At 39.1% G+C, this 22,510-nt stretch overlaps 1 protein-coding gene across 1 annotated transcript in view; it reads right to left on the reverse strand.

Annotated features, from left to right (window-relative positions):
• The window catches only part of LOC126281290 (phospholipid-transporting ATPase ID), a 1,237,896-nt gene that overhangs the window by 28,342 nt on the left and 1,187,044 nt on the right, over positions 1–22,510 (reverse strand). Inside the window, 2 exon segments of the mRNA XM_049980113.1 lie at positions 7,037–7,260; positions 14,556–14,684. Of these exon segments, the coding sequence (XP_049836070.1) occupies positions 7,037–7,260; positions 14,556–14,684 (353 nt within the window).

Genomic DNA, 22,510 nt, shown 5'->3' on the forward strand with positions numbered 1-22,510 from the left:
TATTACTTAAAATCTCTCTTCCATCATTGATTTATCTAGTTTTCAAATCTCGCCTGCTAATAATGCTTCAATACTAATTATCCTCACAGCCTATCCAGATTCTCTGGTGTGGAACAGTCTTTTTTGACTTGTACACTCAAATTTTTGTACAGCTTTGTTTTAATGCACTTCTTGTTTGTGGCCAATGACTGGACCTCTCTACTAAAAACTAGCAACTTATGTACCATTTGTACATCTGCCTTGCTTGTAGTAAATGTTTAATGTACTTAAGAGTGAGGAGTGGCTCAGTGTAAATAATGATATAGTGTTGCAGCTGTCAACAGATACAGCAGCAAGCTTCATCTCATTTTCATTTAATATACTATCAAAATTAGTAGGATCATTCAGTACCAGCTGGTCCATCTTCTCCATCTCAGATTAGGTTGAAATTAACACTCACCAACACAGTTCTACAACTTTTTAACCCTGCTATGCAATATCTGAGTCACTGAATTTGTTCAAGATGTCTGAAGTGACAGTGCAAATTTTCTTTCATTTCTGAAAAAAGATTACACAGTAGTTGTGAGTAGCCTCTCCGGGAAACTTTCTACATCAACTCCCTGGTACGTGTAATAACCAGCTTACAAATTGAAAGATTCAAGATTGACAAGTCTCGTTATTGTGGCCACTCAAAGTTGAGAGCAAATTTGTCAGATCCAATATTTACTGAAGGTTGGTCATTATACTTCCCTAAAGAAAAAGCTTTGGGAAGGCCTCCTTGTATAATTATGTAAAGTTCTTCCTAACCAGGAAAATCACCAACATCTATGCATTACAATCACTCAGTTTCAGAGACATTTTAAGATAAAATGGTTCTAAAAAGTTTTATACTGAATTTCACTCCTTTCTTTGAAATTCCTATATTCCTATAAGAGATGGGAAAGTACTCCACAGAGAGACTAGGGGCACGTGGAAAATACTGAGGAGGAGGAGGAGGAGGAGGAGGAAGAGGAGGAGGAGAAGAAGGAGGAGAAGAAGGAGAAGAAGGGAAAAGATGAGAGGACTTGCATTAATGAGTGTATCCAACAAATAACTGATAACTGAACACTGTGTGCAAGTGCTACTCTGAGATGGAGAGGCTGGCTTCAGAGATGAACTCTTACTGGGTCACTCAAAACTATCAGACGACAAATGAAAAAGAAAGAGGAGGGGGAAGGGGTAAGGAGAGAGAGGTGGGGGTGGGGTTAGAAAGGAAAGTTACGAAGCGTTTTCAAAGAAATAGCCCCAGGGGAGGGGGAGATCGCACATCCTGATTTTTTTAGCTTTAATAACCAGAAGTGAATCGATCTTTGCCACAAATCTCCAACACTAGTAGAACATGCCATGAAAAATGCACTCTGACAACTCTGATTTATGCCGCCACCATCAAATGGCAACCCAGCACTATCAGTGCAGGTAAAACCAGCTGCTCCCTAAGTGTATCGTCCCAAAGAAGAACAGATACCATGCCTGTCTGCCTCCACTGTGGCTGCTCTGGAGACGTTGTATGCTTCTACAGAGAAAGTAAATGAGTGTTTGAAAAGTATTACACAGCAAGACATCAATCATCACAACAGTCCCATTCACTCCAGTCAACTGCAGACAATTTCAGTTTACCTGTGGGACTAAGGCCATCCCAGTACTCCAGACACAGTTATTCATACAGGTATGAGCTGCTCACCTAGCTGCCAAATTCAAGGAAACTAAGCAAGGCAACCATTTATGGAGGCTAGGCTGCCACAGATGAAAATCCTCCATGGACGACATTCACTAAGACATCAGGAAATCTCGGTGATGTCGTTATTAACAGTCAACCTTTCCAGGCACTAGTCATCCCAATGGCTACCTTTTCGGTCATATCAAATGCTTACCGTTGACAGATAAAGAAGACTACGTTCCATGATAAGAAAGTTACAGTACTGAAAGTTGCTAATGGGAAACACATCCAGCCAACAGGAACACTTGCAGCAAGGATAATTATCAGTGACAGAACCAAACCCTTTCAATTTGTCATCTTAGCAGAATGTGATCAGCAATGTCATTCTCAGATGTGATTTCTTTTGCAGGCACTACAAATAATCGTAGACTGCAGAAGATTATATCTTCAGACTGACAAAGTTACTTCAACAAGCAAACATAACAAAAATTGCCCTGCGTGTTGTCTGCCATTGGAGACATTGCTATCCCACTGTCACCAGCAAGACGAGTTCCACTCATCAATTGAAGTGTTCAGTTAAACTGTAAAGCTTTTGTTGATTGCAAAAAGCTACTTGGGCTCACAAAAGATATCTACACGCCAGCAGTAATCATAAACGTAGTAGATAGTCAAGGAGAACTTTGGATCAGTAAATGTCATGAGCAGTCACAACTCCTCCATAAAGGTATGTGCATAGGGCTTGCTGAACTAGTGCAGGATGCACAGTTTAGTGTGACAAAAAAAAAGTGTGCTCTGCTATCACAAGAGACAATGCAAAAGAGGAAGCTACTATCAAACTGCCAATAGCGTCTGGCCTGACAGAGCAACAACAATGGCGAGTGTTAGCAGTTCAGTACCAATTTTTGGATGCTTTCAAAATCCAGAGTGGAGAAAAGAAATGCCAAGCAGTCCATGGTAAAATATCATATCAACACTGAGGATCATCCATCAATTAACCAGCACTCATGTAACGTGTTGCTGGAAGAATAATGGATAACACAGCAGGAAGTGAAGAAAAAACTGCAAGCTGACACATCATTGAAACTTTCAGAATGGCCTTGGTCCCCTCCTATGATCTTTGCGAAGGAGGATGGCAAATGATGTTTCTGCATGAACTACTGACGACTGACCAAAATCATGAAAAAGGTTGTCTATCAATTACTGCGCACTGGTGACACCCTCCTCCGCTTGAAACAGGGAAGGTATTTCTCAACTATGGAAATTCAGACAGGCTACAGGCAAACAAACTGATGAGGCTAACAGGGAAAAGGTTGCCTTTGAACACCAGGACGACTTCCTGAATTTGCTACTCATATAGGACTTGTGTACCAAGGCACAACCCTTGCAAGAACTATTACAGGAAGACGCAAAATTTTCCTGAAATGAGAGGCAAGAAAAATCTTTCTCTCTCCCTAAGTAAGTGCTATCACCATCTCCTGTTCTAATACTGAGACACAATAATGCCAAAATAGAACTTCACACCAATGCCAGTGTGCAACTTAGGTGCAACTGCAGTACCAATTACAGGAAGGTGCTGAAAAGGAGGGAGCTTATGTTTCATGATTATTCTTGAAGTCCGAGATGATCTACTCTACAACCGAGAAAGAGTGCCTTGCAGTTTTTTGGACTGTCAACAAGTTCCAGCCACATTTATTTGGCAAACCATTCAATCTTTGTGATGGTCCACCATTCTTTTTGCTGACTGACTAACCTGAAAGATTTGTCTAGTTGACTGGTGAGACACATTCGATGTAGCTCCAAATAACTAAGTAAGTTGTGCCGCTTGCTTTCACACCAACAAGAACATTTATTTATATCAAATTCAAAAAGAACACTTATGAAGCTTTTGTAATATGTGTTTCTACTTAATGCACAGCCATATCCTCGTAACCCTGGACAACCTCCAACAGTATAAGAAAGATCCTTTATCATTTAGCTAAGCAGTTAAATCCATAAATTATCTGGGAATAAGCATTACGAGTGATATAAAATGGAATGATCATATAAAGTTGATCATCGGTAAAGCAGATGCCAGACTGAGATTCATTGGAAGAATCCTAAGGAAATGCAATCCGAAAACAAAGGAAGTAGGTTACAGTACCCTTGTTCGCCCACTGCTTGAATATTGCTCACCAGTGTGGGATCTATACCAGATAGGGTTGATAGAAGAGAGAGAGAGAAGATCCAACAGAGAGCAGTGCGCTTCGTTACAGGATCATTTAGTAATAGCGAAAGCGTTAGGGAGAGGATAGATGAACTCCAGTGGAAGACACTGCAGGAAAGAGACTCAGCAGCTCAGTACAGGCTTTTTTTGAAGTTTCGAGAACATACCTTCACCGAAGAGTCAAGCAGTATATTGCCCCCTCCTACGTATATCTCGTGAAGAGACCATGAGGATAAAATCAGAGACATTAGAGCCCACATAGAGGTTTACTGACAATCTTTCTTTCCACCAACAATACGAGACTGGAATAGAAGGGAGAACCAATAGAGGTACTCAAAGTACCCTCTGCCACACACCATCAGATGGCTTGCGCAGTATGGATGTAGATGTAGATATAAACAGTTTGACTGACCTGGAAATCTTTATCCAAATGTGGACCACTCTTAGGGAATGACGATGTTGCCAATTCCAATTTCTAGCTTCTAATTCTAGTGACAGTCTGAACTCCTGAGTAGCAGTTAATAGTTTATACTAGATCTTTAATTCTTCCACTAAATCAACTGACTTTGAGGATTCGCTACCTCTTATTAAAGTATTAAGTCTCCCTCCTTCAAGGAAGGGTGCTGGCATGGACACACAGTCATCGGTCAGGGAGATGTGTCTCAAACTGAGTGTGGCTACAGTGCTTACAAGAAGAGTTTGAAGTCTCTGCTTATCCAGACTGCTTCGCTCAAGTACTTTATCAAGGCATCATTTTACTGAACCAACTATTCTTTCTCAAAAGTTTCCCCACCAAACTGCAAATGGGGCGATCGACTTCTACATGATTCTCCTTCGGGCAACATACTGGTGTGCTCAATAGGATAGAAGGATTGTCCGTAGTTCCAACATTTCTCAGTTAGCTGCCTGAAAGGTCTTAGCATCGTAACTGTAAATTTTATGCAGGACACCTCACTTACTAATAAATCTTTGAATGGCTAACAATAATTTATCTGCCATGGCAGCAGTAACAAGCTAAAGGTGGATAGCTCTGTTTACTGCACAGGAAAATAGAGCAATTTAACACTTGGTAACAAAGCTTCCAGTTTTAGAGAATAAAGATCCTGTGAAATCAATTCCAGGGACTTTGAGGGATTTTAGTGGTATCACCCCGTCCGTATGTCGTGAGGCCTCTTATTTCTTAACCTGCAATGCAATGAGCTATTTTGCTTGCAGACAGTGATGGAGGGCTCATGTTATATAACACAAGAGACATGTAAAATCCAAAATAATGAATTCTGAATACTGCATAAGACCACCTGGATGCAGTAGACCTTCACGTAAGAAAAGCTTTCAGTATGAACTAAATCTCTTGGTATCTGTTTATAATGCGAGGACAAGTAAAACTTGCAAATATGATATCTTGTATTCCAATGACGAAGCAAGAGTAGCAAATTCATGAAAGTCCTCTGGCCATCGAGGTGGGTGCCAAGATAAACACATTGGGACACATACCAAACTGATAACAATCCCTGTAGTGTTTCTGTAGGGACTCCTGACAAAAGATAATCAGGATATTACACCCAATGAAGGATGATCAACTTGACCATCCTTTGCTGGCCAATGTCCCCACTCAGATGATGATGTGTATGTTTGAATTTCAGTAACACTTTTACAAATAAATGCTTCAAGGTGTTGGGTTCTGATTGTACCCATGGCGGGTCTACAGAGCAGTCAGTCCAAAGTGTTACTTCGCCAAAGCCACAGTTGGTAACATTGCAGTAAATATGCTGCAGCTTGCAATTTGAGATGTGGTATTGCCACTCTCTTGACTGTGCTAAATAGTTTTTACTGCGCATCAGGTGCGTATAAGTGCAGTACACTACCAATTATTTCGTGTAGTATGGAGGAGAAGATGCACGAATAATCGAAAAACGTGAATAATCGAGAAATTTTCAAACACGTATTCTTAGCTTAAAAGTTTACAAAGTTCTGTGGATAGCTATCATAGGCTTGTTTATTTCTTAAAATGGTCTGTGATGTTTCTCTGTTCCTGAGAGGAGGTGATGTTTTTTCAGCACAGCATTTTGAATTTTTCTTGCAGCAAAAATGTCACTATACTGAAACACCCTCTGATCCGTATAATCTAGAAGAGAATCAACAGACTGCAATGCAGTATGACGACTGACTGGGTCACTGACTTTATCCCTACTTTCACATTCATTGTCCTCTTCCTTGTTTTGTTGTGAAATAGCAGTCACAATTTAGACATCACTCATGTACTGGAAGAGGGGTTGATATCCTTCAAACTTCAGCTACTCATTCAAGTTTTACCAGCCAAGATGGTTAGCACACTAGACTCTCATTCACGACGACAACAGTTCAAACCCACATCTGACCATCCAAATTTAGGTTTTATATGATTTCCCTTGCTTCAGGCAACAAATACTGCGATGGTTCATGTGAAAGGGCACAGTCAACTTCCCTCCCCATCCTTCCATAATCCAATGGGACCGATGACCTCGCTGTTTGGTGTTCATCATTAAGTGAGCTTGCTCCATCATCTGTGTAGAGCAGCCTGGGTATTTGTTCCTTGTTTCTCTAGCAAAGATATATGCAATGAATACTGTGCGAGCATAGCATCCCTCCATAATCATACAGCTTGATCACTTTCTTTTCATAAAAGAACACTATTTCAGTTCACAACAGGCACTTTGTCCCACAGCTTGTCGTCAAATTCTTCACAAACTACAACTTTATGTTCTGAATTATATCATGAGCATAGAGATGAAAGGAGGAAGTCACTGCACATTTAAGAGATCCTTCTGAACTACTTCAAGTCTTCCCTGTGTATTTCATTCAGAGATACCAGTTGGTTACTATTCCGATTCTGTTCTTAATTTCTTTTTTATTTTCCAATTGTACCATGTATAAAAAACACAGAGATTCAAAACAGTGCTTCTGTGTTAGGATTATCTTTTCAACTTAAACGAATAAATAATAACACAAACACAGTATTTCTTCATACAGTCTAGTGGTATGACAGGTGATCAATGTAGCCATAGCACGCAAACTGCAATGTTTCTAAAGTATATGAGCAGTATATATTAGAGAGAGAGAGAGAGAGAGAGAGAGAGAGAGAGAGAGAGAGAGAGAGAGAGAGATCATAATTTTCTTACCTGTGCACTAAATCCACAGAAGAAGGCGAACCAAAAATGGCACAATGTGAACGCAAAGTTCTTATAAAAAAAGTATCGAAGAAACTTGCACATGCGGTAATAGGACCATCGGCCATGAACTAGTAACAGTCGCTCAAGGAACCTGAACTGTGCTATGGAGTAGTCCGACGCCAACACAGCCTGCATTCCTTCTTGGCCACTGATGCCAACACCAATGTGTGCAGCTACAAGAAAATATTTTTACAATTATGTCTATGAAACATACATTCTGACAAGTGAAAATTTCAGTTATAGAGCTAATAAAATAAGTAAAAATTTGATTTAAAACTTGAAATGCTTTATTTTTCCAACGAAATAATATGTTAGTCCCCATGCAATAATGCTTTGACCACTAGGAAGCAGAATCAAACACTGAAAGTCCTGGATAGAACAACAACAAATTTGAAACAGTAGATCATTACTTACCACATAGGAGGAGGTGCCGAGTCCTGAAAGTTGAAATATTTCTAGTATTCTTTTTCAATGTGCTTGTTCATGGTTCAATGCCTCCTCTTAAAGGATGCAGAGTGTCACATTACTAAATCCAGGAAGAGACAAAACCAAGCAGCATCTTCAGAATGGGGAATAACCACTATACATGTACCAAAGGAACAGATACTGGGCACACTCATGTTCTTGCTATACAAAAATGATCTGCCATCATACATCCAAGAAGCAGAAAGAGTTATCTTTCTGATGATGCAAGTATTATAATCAAGCCTAACAGAGACAGTTCTACATATAAAAAAGTAGATAAAACTTTCCATAAAGTTAATATCGGGATCTCTGCAAATAGAATGTCACTGAAAAAACAAGTTCAATTCTTCACTGCTAAAGAAATAATCAATAAGAGTAAATCACTAAATGAACCAGATTACTGTAAACTTTTTCGAGTTCGTAACCTACTCTTCCTGTTTTCATTCACAGATGTTTTATGAAATTATAATATGGGTAACTCACTCCTGAAGACTCTAGAACCACTGGCAAACAGCTTTTAAACAGTTGGGTGTACTGACAATAGCTTCACAGTAAATTCATTTTCCTACTGGGTTTGTTGTTAACAATCAGTCATGGTTTGAAAAAACCAGTTACGTTTATAGATACAGTGTGTAAATGATATAAGCTGCCAAATTGATACAGACAGTGCATCTCAGTCTGCTTTACAAAAAGGTCTAGTGAAACTTCATATAACATTTTGTATTTCTTTATTTCTAAAAGACAGATACTTGTAGGACTGATAGTAGACACATCTCTGTTTACATTGTCAGCTGCAGTACACGATGTTGCTTGCATATTACTGACATCAACGTGGCGGTCTGAGAAAGTAACAGACAAACCAGAACAATTCAAACATTGGACGTGCACAATGACACGGTGCGGCGGCTACGTATTACAATGTAAACAGTCACTGGGTTGTCAAGAACATGTAATTCATTTTACAAAAACAATGAATTAAGTACAACCAGACTTTTCACTTTTACAAGGAGGTCATGGCAGATAAAACAAAATGTGTACTTTATTGTGTGTTAATTACAATCAACTGCTTCCTCTTTTTACAATAATACTACAACAAAAATTAAATTCAGATTATTTTCCTTTTCTACAACAGTATGACAACAAAAATGAAACCTACATTACTTTGTTTCCTGTTACATCAATACTACAATAAGTGTTAAAAATGCCCAACATTTGATTCAACACATGCTTCATTATGGCAGACCTAGTTTTGTCACACTCATTCATACACCGAATATTTGCCTTTATGGTACTCGCAACATCGAAAATCCTCTGCTCAATTTCATCCACATTATTTATTTGCTGAGCATAAGTAAGTTCCTTCATGTGGCCTCAAATGTAAAAATCTAGTGGATTTAAATCAGCACTGTGTGCTGGCCATCAACATGGACAAAAATGTCCTATCCATTGTCCTGGAAACAATCAAAAAATCATCGTACTCTGTGAGCAATGTGGGGTGGAGCACCATCTTGGAGGAATCATGTATTACGATGTACAGCTGCAAGAATATTTTCTAATAAAGACGGTAGCAACGTTTCCTCTACCAAAAAGGTTCGGTAATTGTTACCAGTCAATTGTGCAGATAAAACGTTAAGGCTCAATACTGTTATCATCAATTATACCTGCGTTTATACTTACGAAAGAGTGACGCTGGAAATATGTTGCTACTACTTGGCACAGATTCTGTACATGCTTTGTGTGTGTGTGTGTGTGTGTGTGTGTGTGTGTGTGTGTGTGTGTGTGTGTGTGTGTGTGTGTGTGTAGGGCCACATGTGCACAGCTGTGCGCATTTTCTACTTTAGTAGGAGACCTCTTTGCTGAACTCTCTAACATATAGCTGTATTTTTGTTGTGCCCTTCAGCAACTCAATGGCTCCTCTACATGGTGTTTATTCCGTTCTGGAGTTTCCATTTTTCCCACAGAAAGGAGTGAGGTGTTTATAGCGAAATGTTGTAATTATGATCTGTTGAACATGCAAACAACTAAACTAAAACTAATCATGTTGTGCTTGTACAGTGCCAGCCTAATCATACTAATGATCAGAAGTGCGTTTTTGAAGTTAATGGAGGTTGACCAGAATATAAAAGCTTGTTTGACAATAAAGAACATGTCGAAGAACTCATTCATTAATCCCTTCCACAAATTGAGTCATGGCTGGGAGGTCTCAAGGCTTTAGAACAAGTCACATACATTACTGCAGAGATGCAAAATCAGAAAATTAGATTCATATCTGACTACAAGTTTCACCATCACTGCAAGTGACACAGGACATGTAATACTGTATAAATTATTGTATATACAATGGACACAGCAAGCAACAAATTTATACTACGACCTGTCTCTTGTAGCACCATCAATAACATGCTTTATCTGTCAAACTTTTGCATTTAATATTTGAAAATATATATATATATATCGAACTACTTTCATAAAGAGCATAAGGTATTAAAAGTGGCAAGCAACAATGGCAATTACATTTAGACTTTTATATTCAGTAAGATAATGGAGGCATTTTGACAAATATAAAAACCAGAGTCAGTGAGACAGGAATAGGACCAACACACAAATATTAAAACTGTTCACTTCACAGTTTGTTTGGTTTTTTTAACTACATGTTCCTACACATGTTAAGGAAAAGGAGAAAGATACAAGGGATAATTACCATATATACACAAATAATCTGCAGCATTGAAGTATCTGTGCACCTAATTTTAAGGGAGGGCAAAAAAGATATAGTGGCTTTAATTTGTGTTTTATTAAAAAAAATTATTCTGACATAATGATTCTATTCATGTTTGCTTTCATTGTTAACACTAGTGGAAGAATCATGTTCCTACATCTTCCCATATAATTTTGGCCTTGCTTCCATCCAGTGAAATTGTGATACCACATTTTTTGAAGGATTTTTCCACCAATGGTAGCTGAATGGAGTCTCATACATGTTTCTTCCACCCACAAATCTGGAACAAAACTAACTGCCCAATTTTTCCACTGAGCATGAACATCTGGTTTTCACCAGCCATTCATTGTGTGTATCGCTGTTTAAGTGCAACCTTGATTGGTCGATTTATACACACATCTAGTGGTTGCAGGACAGATGTTAGGCTCTGAAGTATAATGACTAAATCAGTTTTCCTGTTTTTGTAACTTGTTTCGCACGTCCTCAGTTGTTTGTCTACGGAAGCTGGCCAAGACCAATGTGCTACATAAATTTAGTAACACACCAGGCCTTCATTGCCAAACGTGAGTCACCCAGTCAACCACAAGATCATCATCCATCTACCCTTTCAGATTCACTCTCACCAATATGCCTTTCAAGCCTTTCACTGATATTTTCAGATTAGTTTTCATTTTAAATATCATGTAAAGTGGTTTCATCCAGCACCAATTGCATGCAACATCACTGCACAGGCTTGCCTCTCATTACCACCATGCTTAATTCCCCTCTCCTGTTCACTTTATTGTTGAGTGGCATCTCAAAATAGTCTGTTGTCTGATTCATGTAACTAATTTGTGATAATGTTTGCAGCACAAATTTTTCTCACAGTGATGAAAAATCACTAATTTTTCCTTATAATCACCTGGAAGCCGTTGAGTGATGGTAGTTTTCCTCTGGAAGCCTAATCCATTTCAACTGAAAACTTTTGAGAGTCAGCCCTGGCTAGCTTAGAAACCAGTCATGCCTAGTTCTTTGGCTAAAGCCAATGCTTCACTAGTCAACATGCATCCATATTGTAGCTTCTCATCCACTTAACCCACAGACTTTATTCAATGTATGGATGCTTCAGTTTTTGACCACAAAATGCCTAGTGATTATCTTTTGTTTCTTGAAGCCACAGTTTGCTTTCTTGCTAGTCAAGAGTATAACCACAGCTCATACAATACTTTCTTCCCACTTCACAGTTTCCACTGTTCTCTCGTTTCTTCAATAATTTTAAGTTTTTCTTTAGCTGTGTATGAGCAATAACATGAATTGTAGCCATAATTAACAAGTTAATATGTGGTTTATACCTCAATTCTAATGTGTTACTGACTCATCACAGACTGAGGCCACAACAATGCTTTAGTATAACACAATTTATAGTTGGAGGTGGAGCAGTACCAATATTATTACAATTAATCTGCACATCCCAGTTTTCCATCGTTAAATTTGAGGAAAAATATGTGCAGATTGTCTGCATATGTATGATGTACATGGAGGCATCTGCATCTTAAACATGGTTCTTTGTCATACTTGGTAGCATTTTACTAACTTACTGCTACAGTGATTGAGGATTTATCACATGCAGCATAGTCACACAACACAGGATCTTTTCACCTGCCAAACAATATTACACTACATTTGGTAATATGAGAGCCTGTGCTGAATTCTGTGAGTCAGCATGCTTTTAGCAAGAACTTCCTGTCACAGTGACCCACTTGTAAACAATACCACTGGCTGTGAACAGTCCGATAAAATGTTTTTTATGTAGAGAGAGACACTAAGACAAACCTGAAAATAAATTTAATTTTATATTTATACTTTATATGCTGTGTCCTGTAGGACCAAATTAAGGAGCAAGTCTCATTGGTCATGAAACAAGTTAGTACTTGTAATTATAACAGAAGAGTAATAATAGATAAAATGAAATGTATACAAATCCTACGCAGATGAAAAGCCACAAGTTTAAATCAACATAATTAACAATGTTAACAGAGGAATTAGCTGAATTTTTTAAATTTTTCCGAGAGGTACTTGACAAAATAGAGAGAGTGAACCATGATGAAACCCTTCAGTTTATTGCATAGATTATTGCTAAGATTTTTGAATTCTTGTGGCAACATATTGAAAATGGATGCTGCAGAATACGTCATGTCTTTCTGCATGAGAGTCAAGGAGGTGCGTTCCAAATGCAGATTGAATTTCTGCCTAGTATTAACTGAGTGAAAGCTGCTATCTTGGGAATAAGCTGATACTATTAACAACAAATGACATCGAAGAGAAAATATAATTAGAGGCCACTGTCAGAATTCCCAGACTAATGAACCGGGATCAACAAGAAGTTTGTGAACTTCTACACATACTGCTCAAACTACCCGTTTCTGAGCCACAAGTACCCTACTTTCACCAGAAGAGTAACCAAAAAATAATATATATCATATGTGAATGAAAATAAGCAAGGTAGATCACTTTCGTGTGGAACTATCATTTATTTCAGACCTGTTCTAGTGGTAAATAGAGCAGTATTTAGGTTTTAATTCTGAACACGGGCTTTCCACAACAGATTACTATCTCTCTGAATGCCTAGGAATTTGAAGTGTTCAGTCTCACTAATCAAATGCCCTTTCTGTGTGAATAAAAAGTGAGTTTTTGATGAAATGTGTATCTGAAAGTGTAAAAACTGAGTGTCACTGTGATTTAGCATCAATTTATTTTCTATGAACTTATGTCTTCGACGGCATTATTTGATAATAAGTCAATATTGCACACAACAGCCTTCATTATCAAGCTGGTGTCATCAGCAAACAGTAAATATTTTAGGATAACCTGTAGTACCAGAAGGCATATCATTTATGTAAACAACAAACAGCAGCAATCCCAGCACCAACATGTGGGGTTGCTCCCACTTAATTGATTCTTCTATAGATTCAGAGGCCTTGACAAATGCACATAATCTAATAATTGCTCATTTGGATCTGTCAGGCTTGTCAATGACCCACCCAGATAGCTAAGTGTATTAGCACATTGCATCTGGGATATATGGAGGTGAGTTTGCAACAGATGAAATCGTGCCTTGTGGATTTGTTATAAGGGCTGGTGAACTGGCCAGCCTGGCTATGTTTTTCAGGCAGCTTACCCACATCCTACTAGGTAAATACTTAGCTGCTACCCACATTCCACCTAAGGTACACAATGTACAAACATTTAGGTTTAGTTTGGACGCAAACAGATGGGGTACACACAGACTGTGTCCTGAGAGGGGTGAGGGGGGGGAGGCAATGGTGGCATCAGGAAGGGCAATTGGGCACCTGGCCACCAACTGTCACTAACGTTGCCCCAACATATATAACAATGCCAGCCCCACAGAGAAATGGAGGGAAAAAAAAACAGCGGAGACTGAGAAGGAGGTCTATCGGCATTGTCACTATCAAATGACATACTTTTGCAAGTGTGTGACAATCAGAAGCTAGAATATGGCTTAATCTTCTTCAAATAACAATTTCATAATGCTGAATTCCTTCTTTTATCATCTTCTATTTTAGTTCCTCCATCATTAGTGTGGGTAAGCCACATAACCAATACAAAGGAAAAATTTACAGATCAGCTTTACTAAAAGAAGCGATCGGTTGATAGGATATGTCCTGCAGCTTGAAGGCATCATCAATTTGGTAGAAGGAGGGGGGGTGAGAGAGAGAGAGAGAGAGAGAGAGAGAGAGAGAGAGAGAGAGAGAGAGAGAGAGAGAGAGAGAGAGAGAGAGAGAGACTGGCCTTGTTCACCACCAAAGATCTAGGGTATTACCACTTAATGCAGGTAGACTTGCTGCCCCAGATAACATAATAAAATAAAATAAATATGTTTCCTTAATGACTGGTCTTCCCAGTCAACAACAACTACCACAGATTACTGTGGGACATTCAAAAACTTAAAACTGTGATAACAGGGAGAGGTAGTATTAACAGTTCAATAAATCCATACAATAATTTATGTTGTCTTAGAATACGGTGTCTACACATACAAGGGGCGATCAAAAACCTTCCATTTGAGGGCGCTGCTGCAGCATTTATGCAATGTAGTACAATTTGAAGCAGCAGGACACAGGTCTCTTCAACCTGGCGCATATGTGTGATGATCACATCAATTCCCTCTGCGATTTTGCAAGATGGGAATACTGATTCTGAACTATACAGTCTTTAAAAGAAACGTTTAGATCGCCCCTTACAGTAACATCTCCTTAGAAATATTCATACCAATCTTAGTTTTACCTTTTATCATAGATACATCATTGGCACCATCACCAATAGCGAGAGTTACGGCACTTTTGCTTTTCTTTATTAACTCTACCACCATTGCCTTTTGGAGTGGAGTCACTCGACAACAGATGACAGATTTACCTACAAGAAACAAGAAGTAATGACAAACATAATTGTTTATCAGTTAAAACTGTGCAAATAAATATATGCTCTGGTATAAAAATGTCTTCAATAGTAAACCTGAAGCCAATCACAAGTTATGCATACAACATTATTCTAAAATAGTACAGGGTGTCCCACATAAAACCAGTACACCTCACATACTGGTCAATCATCTTCAGTTGAATTGCTTGTTAAGTGGCAAAATTTTATTAAAAGTTAGCTACATTGCATTTTATCGGAAAGCTGAGTGCAGCTGTGTGTTCGTGCATCAGTTGTTGTGAGAAGCTCATAATGTTGTTACAGAAATGGGGCAGTCTGCTTTACAACAGCGAGTTGATATTGTGAAGTATTACATAAAGACAGGTTCCATAGGAATGTAAAGAAATTTTTAAGCAAAGCATCCTGGTAGGAGGCAGGATCCATTCAGAACATGCAGAGGAATAGACAAACTGCAGTGAGGACCCTTGAAACTATAGATAGAATTGCCACAGACATTACAAGAAGTCCCCGCAAGTCTATAAGGAAGTTATCACAGCAGGTTGGTGTATCTTGTACATATATGAAATTAAAAGCCTATCATGTAAGTGGTGGTGCAAAAGCTGAAATTTGAAGATCAAAAGGGGGGGGGGGGGGGGGAGCAGAGAGAGAGGTGGGGGAGGAGCAGAGAGGGGGGGGGGGGGGGGGGGGAAGAACAACAACAACAAGAGTAAATTCATTACTGGCTGTTAACATCAATATTGCTAACGTTTACTAGGACTCCTTTTATTTTATAAGGCAACTCTCATATTCTGCACAAAGAGCCTCTCCACTCGTAGAAGATGGGTGTTTGGTGTGCATTGTCCAGCATTTGCATTATTGGCTCCATATTTTTAAATTACACCTTAAACAGTATCACATAACTACATATCTTTGACTGTTTCTATGCACAATTAACATATGCAGAGAAGCCATATGCAGTGTTCCAACAAGAGAAGCCAACAGCTCACACATCCAACCGAAGTACGGCCCTCACCACCAACATCTTCCCTGAAGACAAACTTTCCAATCGAGACCTCTTTTTCCAAAGCACCAGACTTAACATCATGTGATTTTCCCTTATAGGGCACACTAAAAATCAAATTACAGATTGTTGATGGTAACATCGTCACACAAAGTCAGCGATACCTGGATACCCACGGCCACCACTTCCAGCTTCTTTCATAAACAGTAACTACATGTTTTTAATGTTACTATTATCTAGTCTTTTGAGTTAGTTCATTGTTACTTAATCTCGGGCATGTGGCATACCGGTTTTATTTTGGACACCCTGCATGTAACGCGCAGTCAAATGGGAAAAAAGTAAGTGAACTGCTAATTATTTCAATAGTAATCATCATAACTGTTAACAGATTTATCCACCTGCAAGATAAGACAGTCAGCTATCTATTTGTTAGATAAGACAAGTCAATGCCTTAATGAAAAAATGTTTGCAGTTGCCTACGGAAGCACGATTGTACCCAGGTGTGCAGCTCTTAATTCAGAGCAAATTGATGTCCACAAAGGACTTTCTTCAGTTCTCCAAAAATATGGAAATCGCATGGAGAGAGATCGGGGCTGTAGGTTGGACATGTAAGGGCTTATTAGCAAAACTTCTGCAGCATAATCCAAACATCGAGGAATGCTGACAGAAGGCGGCATTTTGTCTCAGGATAATGCCCGCCCACGTGTTGTCCAGGTTTTTGCAAATACACTACAGAAGCTTTGATGGGCAGCTCTTACATATCCTCCATACAGTCCCAATCTCTCTCCATGCGATTTCCATATTTTTGAAGCCCTGAAGAAAGACATTCATGGCAGAGAATTTGCTTCACACGAAGAGGTGCACACCTGGTAACAATCATGGTTCTGTAACCAAACACAGGTATTTTTCTGTAAAGGAACTGATCGTCTTGCTTGATAATTGGATAAATGCATTAACAGTTATGGTGATTACTTTTTGAATAATAAAAAGTTACCTAATTTTTTTCCATCTGCTTCATTTTTATTTGACTGTCCCTTATATTATCAAGCCCTCACTCTTTCGGGAAAGATAATCCTTTTCCTTTGTCCTTCAGATCTGCGTATCTCTTTCACAAACCTAACAGCATCTTCCTTGTAGGCCCTTACCTTATCTTTCTCTTGCATTTATTCATTCTGTAAGACACAGTTATCAAAAGTGTCATATTCACTAAGTCAAGATGATAAAAGTCAATGCCAATTGAACTATAAGCAAAAGTCTTATTGTAGGTTCTGTATTCTCAGAATAACTTTTTCTATTATCAGTACCCGTGGTCTAGGGGCAGCATCTTTGATTCATAATCAAAAACGTCTTTGGTCCCGGGGTCGATCCCCGCCACTGCCTAAATTTTGATAAATAATCAGCATTGGCCGCCGAAGACTTCCGGCATAAGAAGTCAGCCTCATTCTACCAACGGTATTGTCAAAGAGGGCGGAGGAGCGGATAGAGGTTCGGGGCACTCTTTTGTCCTAGGGGTGGGAAATTGCCCCTAAAGGCGGAAGAATCAGCAATGATCAACGACATGAGGATGCAGAAGGCAATGGAAACCACTGCATTAAAGACACATAATGTGTATCCACAGGACATGTGGCCTGTAGTTGAAGAAGTGTCATGATGATCTCTCCATTGGCAAAAGATTCCGGAATAGTCCCCCATTCGGATCTCCGGGAGGTGACTGCCAAGGGGGAGGTTACCATGAGAAAAAGATTGAATAATCAACGAAAGGATAACGTTCTACGAGTCGGGGCGTGGAATGTCAGAAGCTTCAACGTGGTAGGAAAACTACCAAATCTGAAAAGGGAAATGCAAAGGCTCAATCTAGATATAGTAGGGGTCAGTGAAGTGAAGTGGCAGTAAGACAAGGATTTCTGGTCAGATGAGTATCGGGTAATATCAACAGCAGCAGAAAGTGGTACAACAGGTGTATGATTCATTATGAATAGGAAGGTAGGGCAGAGGGTGTGTTACTGTGAACAGTTCAGTGACCGGGTTGTTCTAATCAGAATCGACAGCAGACCATCACCGACAACGATAGTTCAGGTATACATGCCGACGTCACAAGCTGAAGATGAACAGATAGAGAAAGTGTATGAGGATATTGAAAGGGTAATGCAGTATGTAAAGGGGGACGAAAATCTAATAGTCATGGGCGACTGGAATGCAGTTGTAGGGGAAGGAGTAGAAGAAAAGCTTACATGAGAATATGGGCTTAGGACAAGGAATGAAAGAGGAGAAAGACTAATCGAGTTGTGTAACAAGTTTCAGCTAGTAATAGCGAATACCCTGTTCAAGAATCACAAGATGAGGAGGTATACTTAGAAAAGGCCTGGAGATACGCGAAGATTTCAATTACATTACATCATGGTCAGACAGAGATTCCGAAATCAGATACTGGATTGTAAGGCATACCCAGGAGCAGACATAGACCCAGACCGCAATATAGTAGTGATGAAGAGCAGGCTGAAGTTCAAGACATTAGTCAGGAAGAATCAATACACTATTAAGTGGGATACGGAAGTGCTAAGGAATGACGAGATACGTTTGAAGTTCTCTAACGCTATAGATACAACAATAAGGAATAGCGCAGAAGGCAACACAGTTGAAGAGGAATGGACGTCTCTAAGAAGGGCCATCACAGAAGACGGGAAGGAAAACATAGGTACAAAGAAGATAGCTGCGAAGAAACCATGGGTAACAGAAGAAATACTTCAGCTGATTCATGAAAGGAGGAAGTACAAACATGTTCCGGGAAAATCAGGAAGACAGAAATACAAGTTGCTGAGGAATGAAATAAATAGGAAGTGCAGGGAAGCTAAGACGAAATGGCTGCAGGAAAAATGTGAAGACATCAAAAAAGATACGATTGTCGGAAGGACAGGCTCAGCATACAGGAAAGTCAAAACAACCTTTGGTGACATTAAAAGCAACGGTGGTAACATTAAGAGTGCAACGGGAATTCCCCTGTTAAATGCAGAGGAGAGAGCAGACAGGTGGAAAGAATACATTGAAAGCCTCTATGAGGATGAAGATTTGTCTGATGTGTTAGAAGAAGAAACAGGAGTCGATTTAGAAGAGATAGGGGATCCTGTATTAGAATCGGATTTTAAAAGAGCTTTGGAGGACTTACGGTCAAATAAGGCAGAAGGGATAGATAACATTCCATCAGAATTTCTAAAATCATTAGGGGAAGTGGCAACAAAACGACTATTCACGTTGGTGTGTAGAATATATGAGTCTGGCGACATACCATCTGACTTTCGGAAAAGCATCATCCACACAATTCCAAAGACGGCACGAGCTGACAAGTGCGAGAATTATCGTACAATCAGCTTGACAGCTCATGCATCGAAGCTGCTTACAAGAATAATATACAGAAGAATGGAAAAGAAAATTGAGAATGCGCTAGGTGACGATCAGTTTGGCTTTAGGAAAAGTAAAGGCACGAGAGAGGCAATTCTGACGTTACGGCTAATAATGGAAGCAAGGCTAAAGAAAAATCAAGACACGTTCATAGGATTTGTCAACCTGGAAAAAGCGTTCGACAACATAAAATGGTGCAAGCTGTTCAAGATTCTGAAAAAAGTAGGGGTAAGCTATATGGAGAGACAGGTCATATACAACATGTACAACAACCAAGAGGGAATAATAAGAGTGGACGATCAAGAACGAAGTGCTCGTATTAAGAAGGGAGTAAGACAAGGCTGTAGCCTTTCACCCCTACTCTTCAATCTGTACATCGAGGATGCAATGATGGAAATAAAAGAAAGGGCCAGGAGTGGAATTAAAATACAAGGTGAAAGGATATCAATGATACGATTCGCTGACGACATTGCTATCCTGAGTGAAAGTGAAGAAGAATTAAATGATCTGCTGAACGGAATGAACAGTCTAATGTGTACACAGTATGGTTTAAGAGTGAATCGGAGAAAGAAGAAGGTAATGAGAAGTAGTAGAAATGAGAACAGCGAGAAACTTAACATCAGGATTGATGGTCACGAAGTCAGTGAAGTTAAGGAATTCTGCTACCTAGACAGTCAAATAACCAATGATGGACGGAGCAAGGAGGACATCAAAAGCAGACTCGCTATGGCAAAAAAGGCATTTCTGACCAAGAGAAGTCTACTAATATCAAATACCGGCCTTTATTTGAGGATGAAATTTCTGAGGATGTACGTCTGGAGTACAGCATTGTATGGTAGTGAAACATGGACTGTGGGAAAACCGGAACAGAAGAGAATCTAAGCATTTGAGATGTGGTGCTATAGACGAATTTTGAAAATTAGGTGGACCGATAAGGTAAGGAATGAGGAGGTTCTACGCAGAATCGGAGAGGAAAGGAATATGTGGAAAACACGGATAAGGAGAAGGGACAGGATGGTAGGACATCTGCTAAGACATGAGGGAATGACTTCCATGGTACTAGAGGGAGCTGTAGAGGGCAAAAACTGTGGAGGAAGACAGAGATTGGAATATGCCAAGCAAATAATTGAGGACGTAGGTTGCAAGTGCTACTCTAAGATGAAGAGGTTAGCACAGGAAAGGAATTCATGGCGGGCCGCATCAAACCAGTCAGTAGACTGATGAAAAAAAACAAAAAAAAACTGCTCATTACAAAAGATAATCAGCTCTTCCTGAACAGACTTAGAACCATACAAAATCTAACTTTAGGCACAAGATTTAGTTACAGTACACATGCAAGAAAAACCGTTCTCATACTACAGTCAAGTGAGACAGTTGAAAATGAGCTATGCATCTATCATCCATACTGTTTTCAGCAGGTTCTACAGTTAATAAGAGTTATAGCTAAGTATTTTTACCTATGCTTTCTATTGTTATTTTCACCATCATGCACACCATTAGAATATTTTTATGGAAAACATTAATTGTTATATATGTTTATTATTTAAAAGCAAGAGAATTATTCTATTATCAGTTTTCTAAATCAGTACCACTTAGAAGCACAACTGATTCTTTTGCATTAGCTGTCTCAAGGTATTTTGTGGTTTTAGTTCCTTTAAATTGTCTATGCTGTTCCACCTGCTTTCTGTTTAAAATCTTTTATTTCAACTAGTACTTCAGTATATTAAGTCTTGATCACTATCAATCACCTGAGTAACTCTCTGTGGTCCTTAAACTCTTTAATTAATCTCAGATGTACCAAAATAGACAACTGATATCTTCTTTGCTCCCATGGTGTCTTGATGTATACTTTCTTTTCAGGAGGCTTGCAAAATGTGTATTCCCAACAACAACAAAAAACACAAGCTATGCACACTGCACAGAATCTCTATTTAAATTTGTAAAAAAATTCTCGGAGAATGATTTTCATGAAACAACAATTGTTTCACAAACTGAAACACATTACTGTTTCATTTAACAGATAAAAAGCTGCTGAACACAGCTAAGTATTTATTATGAAAATTGTTAACGCAATGTTTTCAAATGTATCCCATTTTCTTTCAATTAGGAACCGACAAAAAATAGATCACCGTGAGATAGCTGCACACAACAGGCAAGCAAATATAGTGCACAAAAAGTAAGTCTTAAGCTGGACAGAAGTGGCAACAGCTTAACAGTAATAACATGAGCCTTATCTGTGTGGAGTACAGTAAATATTGTCACTACACAGTTGTTAATTAGGAAGCTTATCACAAATTATTTCTTGAAACAGATACCTACCACAACCGACAACAAAATCAGTATTCTCTCTCTCTCTCTCTCTCTCTCTCTCTCTCTCTCTCTCTCTCACACACACACACACACACACACACTTACTTGTTGTAGTTGCCTTTGTAGGCAGTGAATCAAGTACAAGTTCACAACTGTTCTGTATTCATATTGTGTGCATACAGAGCAGGTTTCAACATTCTGGGCATGAAAATGGAAATAGCAGTGGGATACATTAGACATCACATGCAGTTCGCCAAACAGTTATCATCTAAATCTTAAAACTGTTGCAGTCATTTTTGTATTTAATGAAAGATAGGATTTGATGATGGAAGACATGAGTTCTATGGCCCTTTGCATTCAGTTTGTACATCTGAACTGGAAGAATGTATTGAACAAGACACTGAGTAAAACCTGCACAAAGTTCCAGGATGGTGCACAACCCACATGAAGTAAATCACTGGACTCTATTTCTTACCCTACATGAAAGTCAATGCAATCTTGGCCATCCTTTGCAATATGTGTACAGTGATTGTTAGGAGCATGTGGTTTTTATAGACAGCTCTTTCAAGAAACCATCACTTTCCTTTGGTTTTCTATCTCGGCATTCTTTACTGATGAATTAACCTCTGACTGGGATGGCCCTGTCACCTACATATCATCATCTGCAAGCTGCAGAAAATACTGTACACAAGAATATTTTACATCTACATCTACTCTGCAAACCACCGTGAGGTCCAATGCAGAGGGCACATCCCATTGTACCTGTTATTAGGGCTTCCTCCCTTCCCATTCATGTATGAAGTGTGGGAAGAATGATTGATTGAATGCCTCTGTGCATGCAGTAATTATTCTAATGTTATCCTTAGAATCCCTATGTGAACAATATGTAGGGGATAGTAGCATGTTTCTCCAGTAATCATTTAAAGCCAGTTCTTGAAACTTTGTTAATAGACTTTCTCAGGATAGTTATATCTATCTTGAAGAGTCTTCCAGTTCAGTTCCTTCAGCATCTCCGTAACACTCCTCCATTTGTGCTACCCTTCTCTGTATACATTCAATATCCCCCATTAGTCCTGGTTAGTACTATCTGGTACGGTTC

The sequence above is a fragment of the Schistocerca gregaria genome, chromosome 7, assembly GCF_023897955.1.
Source record: "Schistocerca gregaria isolate iqSchGreg1 chromosome 7, iqSchGreg1.2, whole genome shotgun sequence".
NCBI classification, from domain to species: Eukaryota; Metazoa; Arthropoda; class Insecta; order Orthoptera; family Acrididae; genus Schistocerca; species Schistocerca gregaria.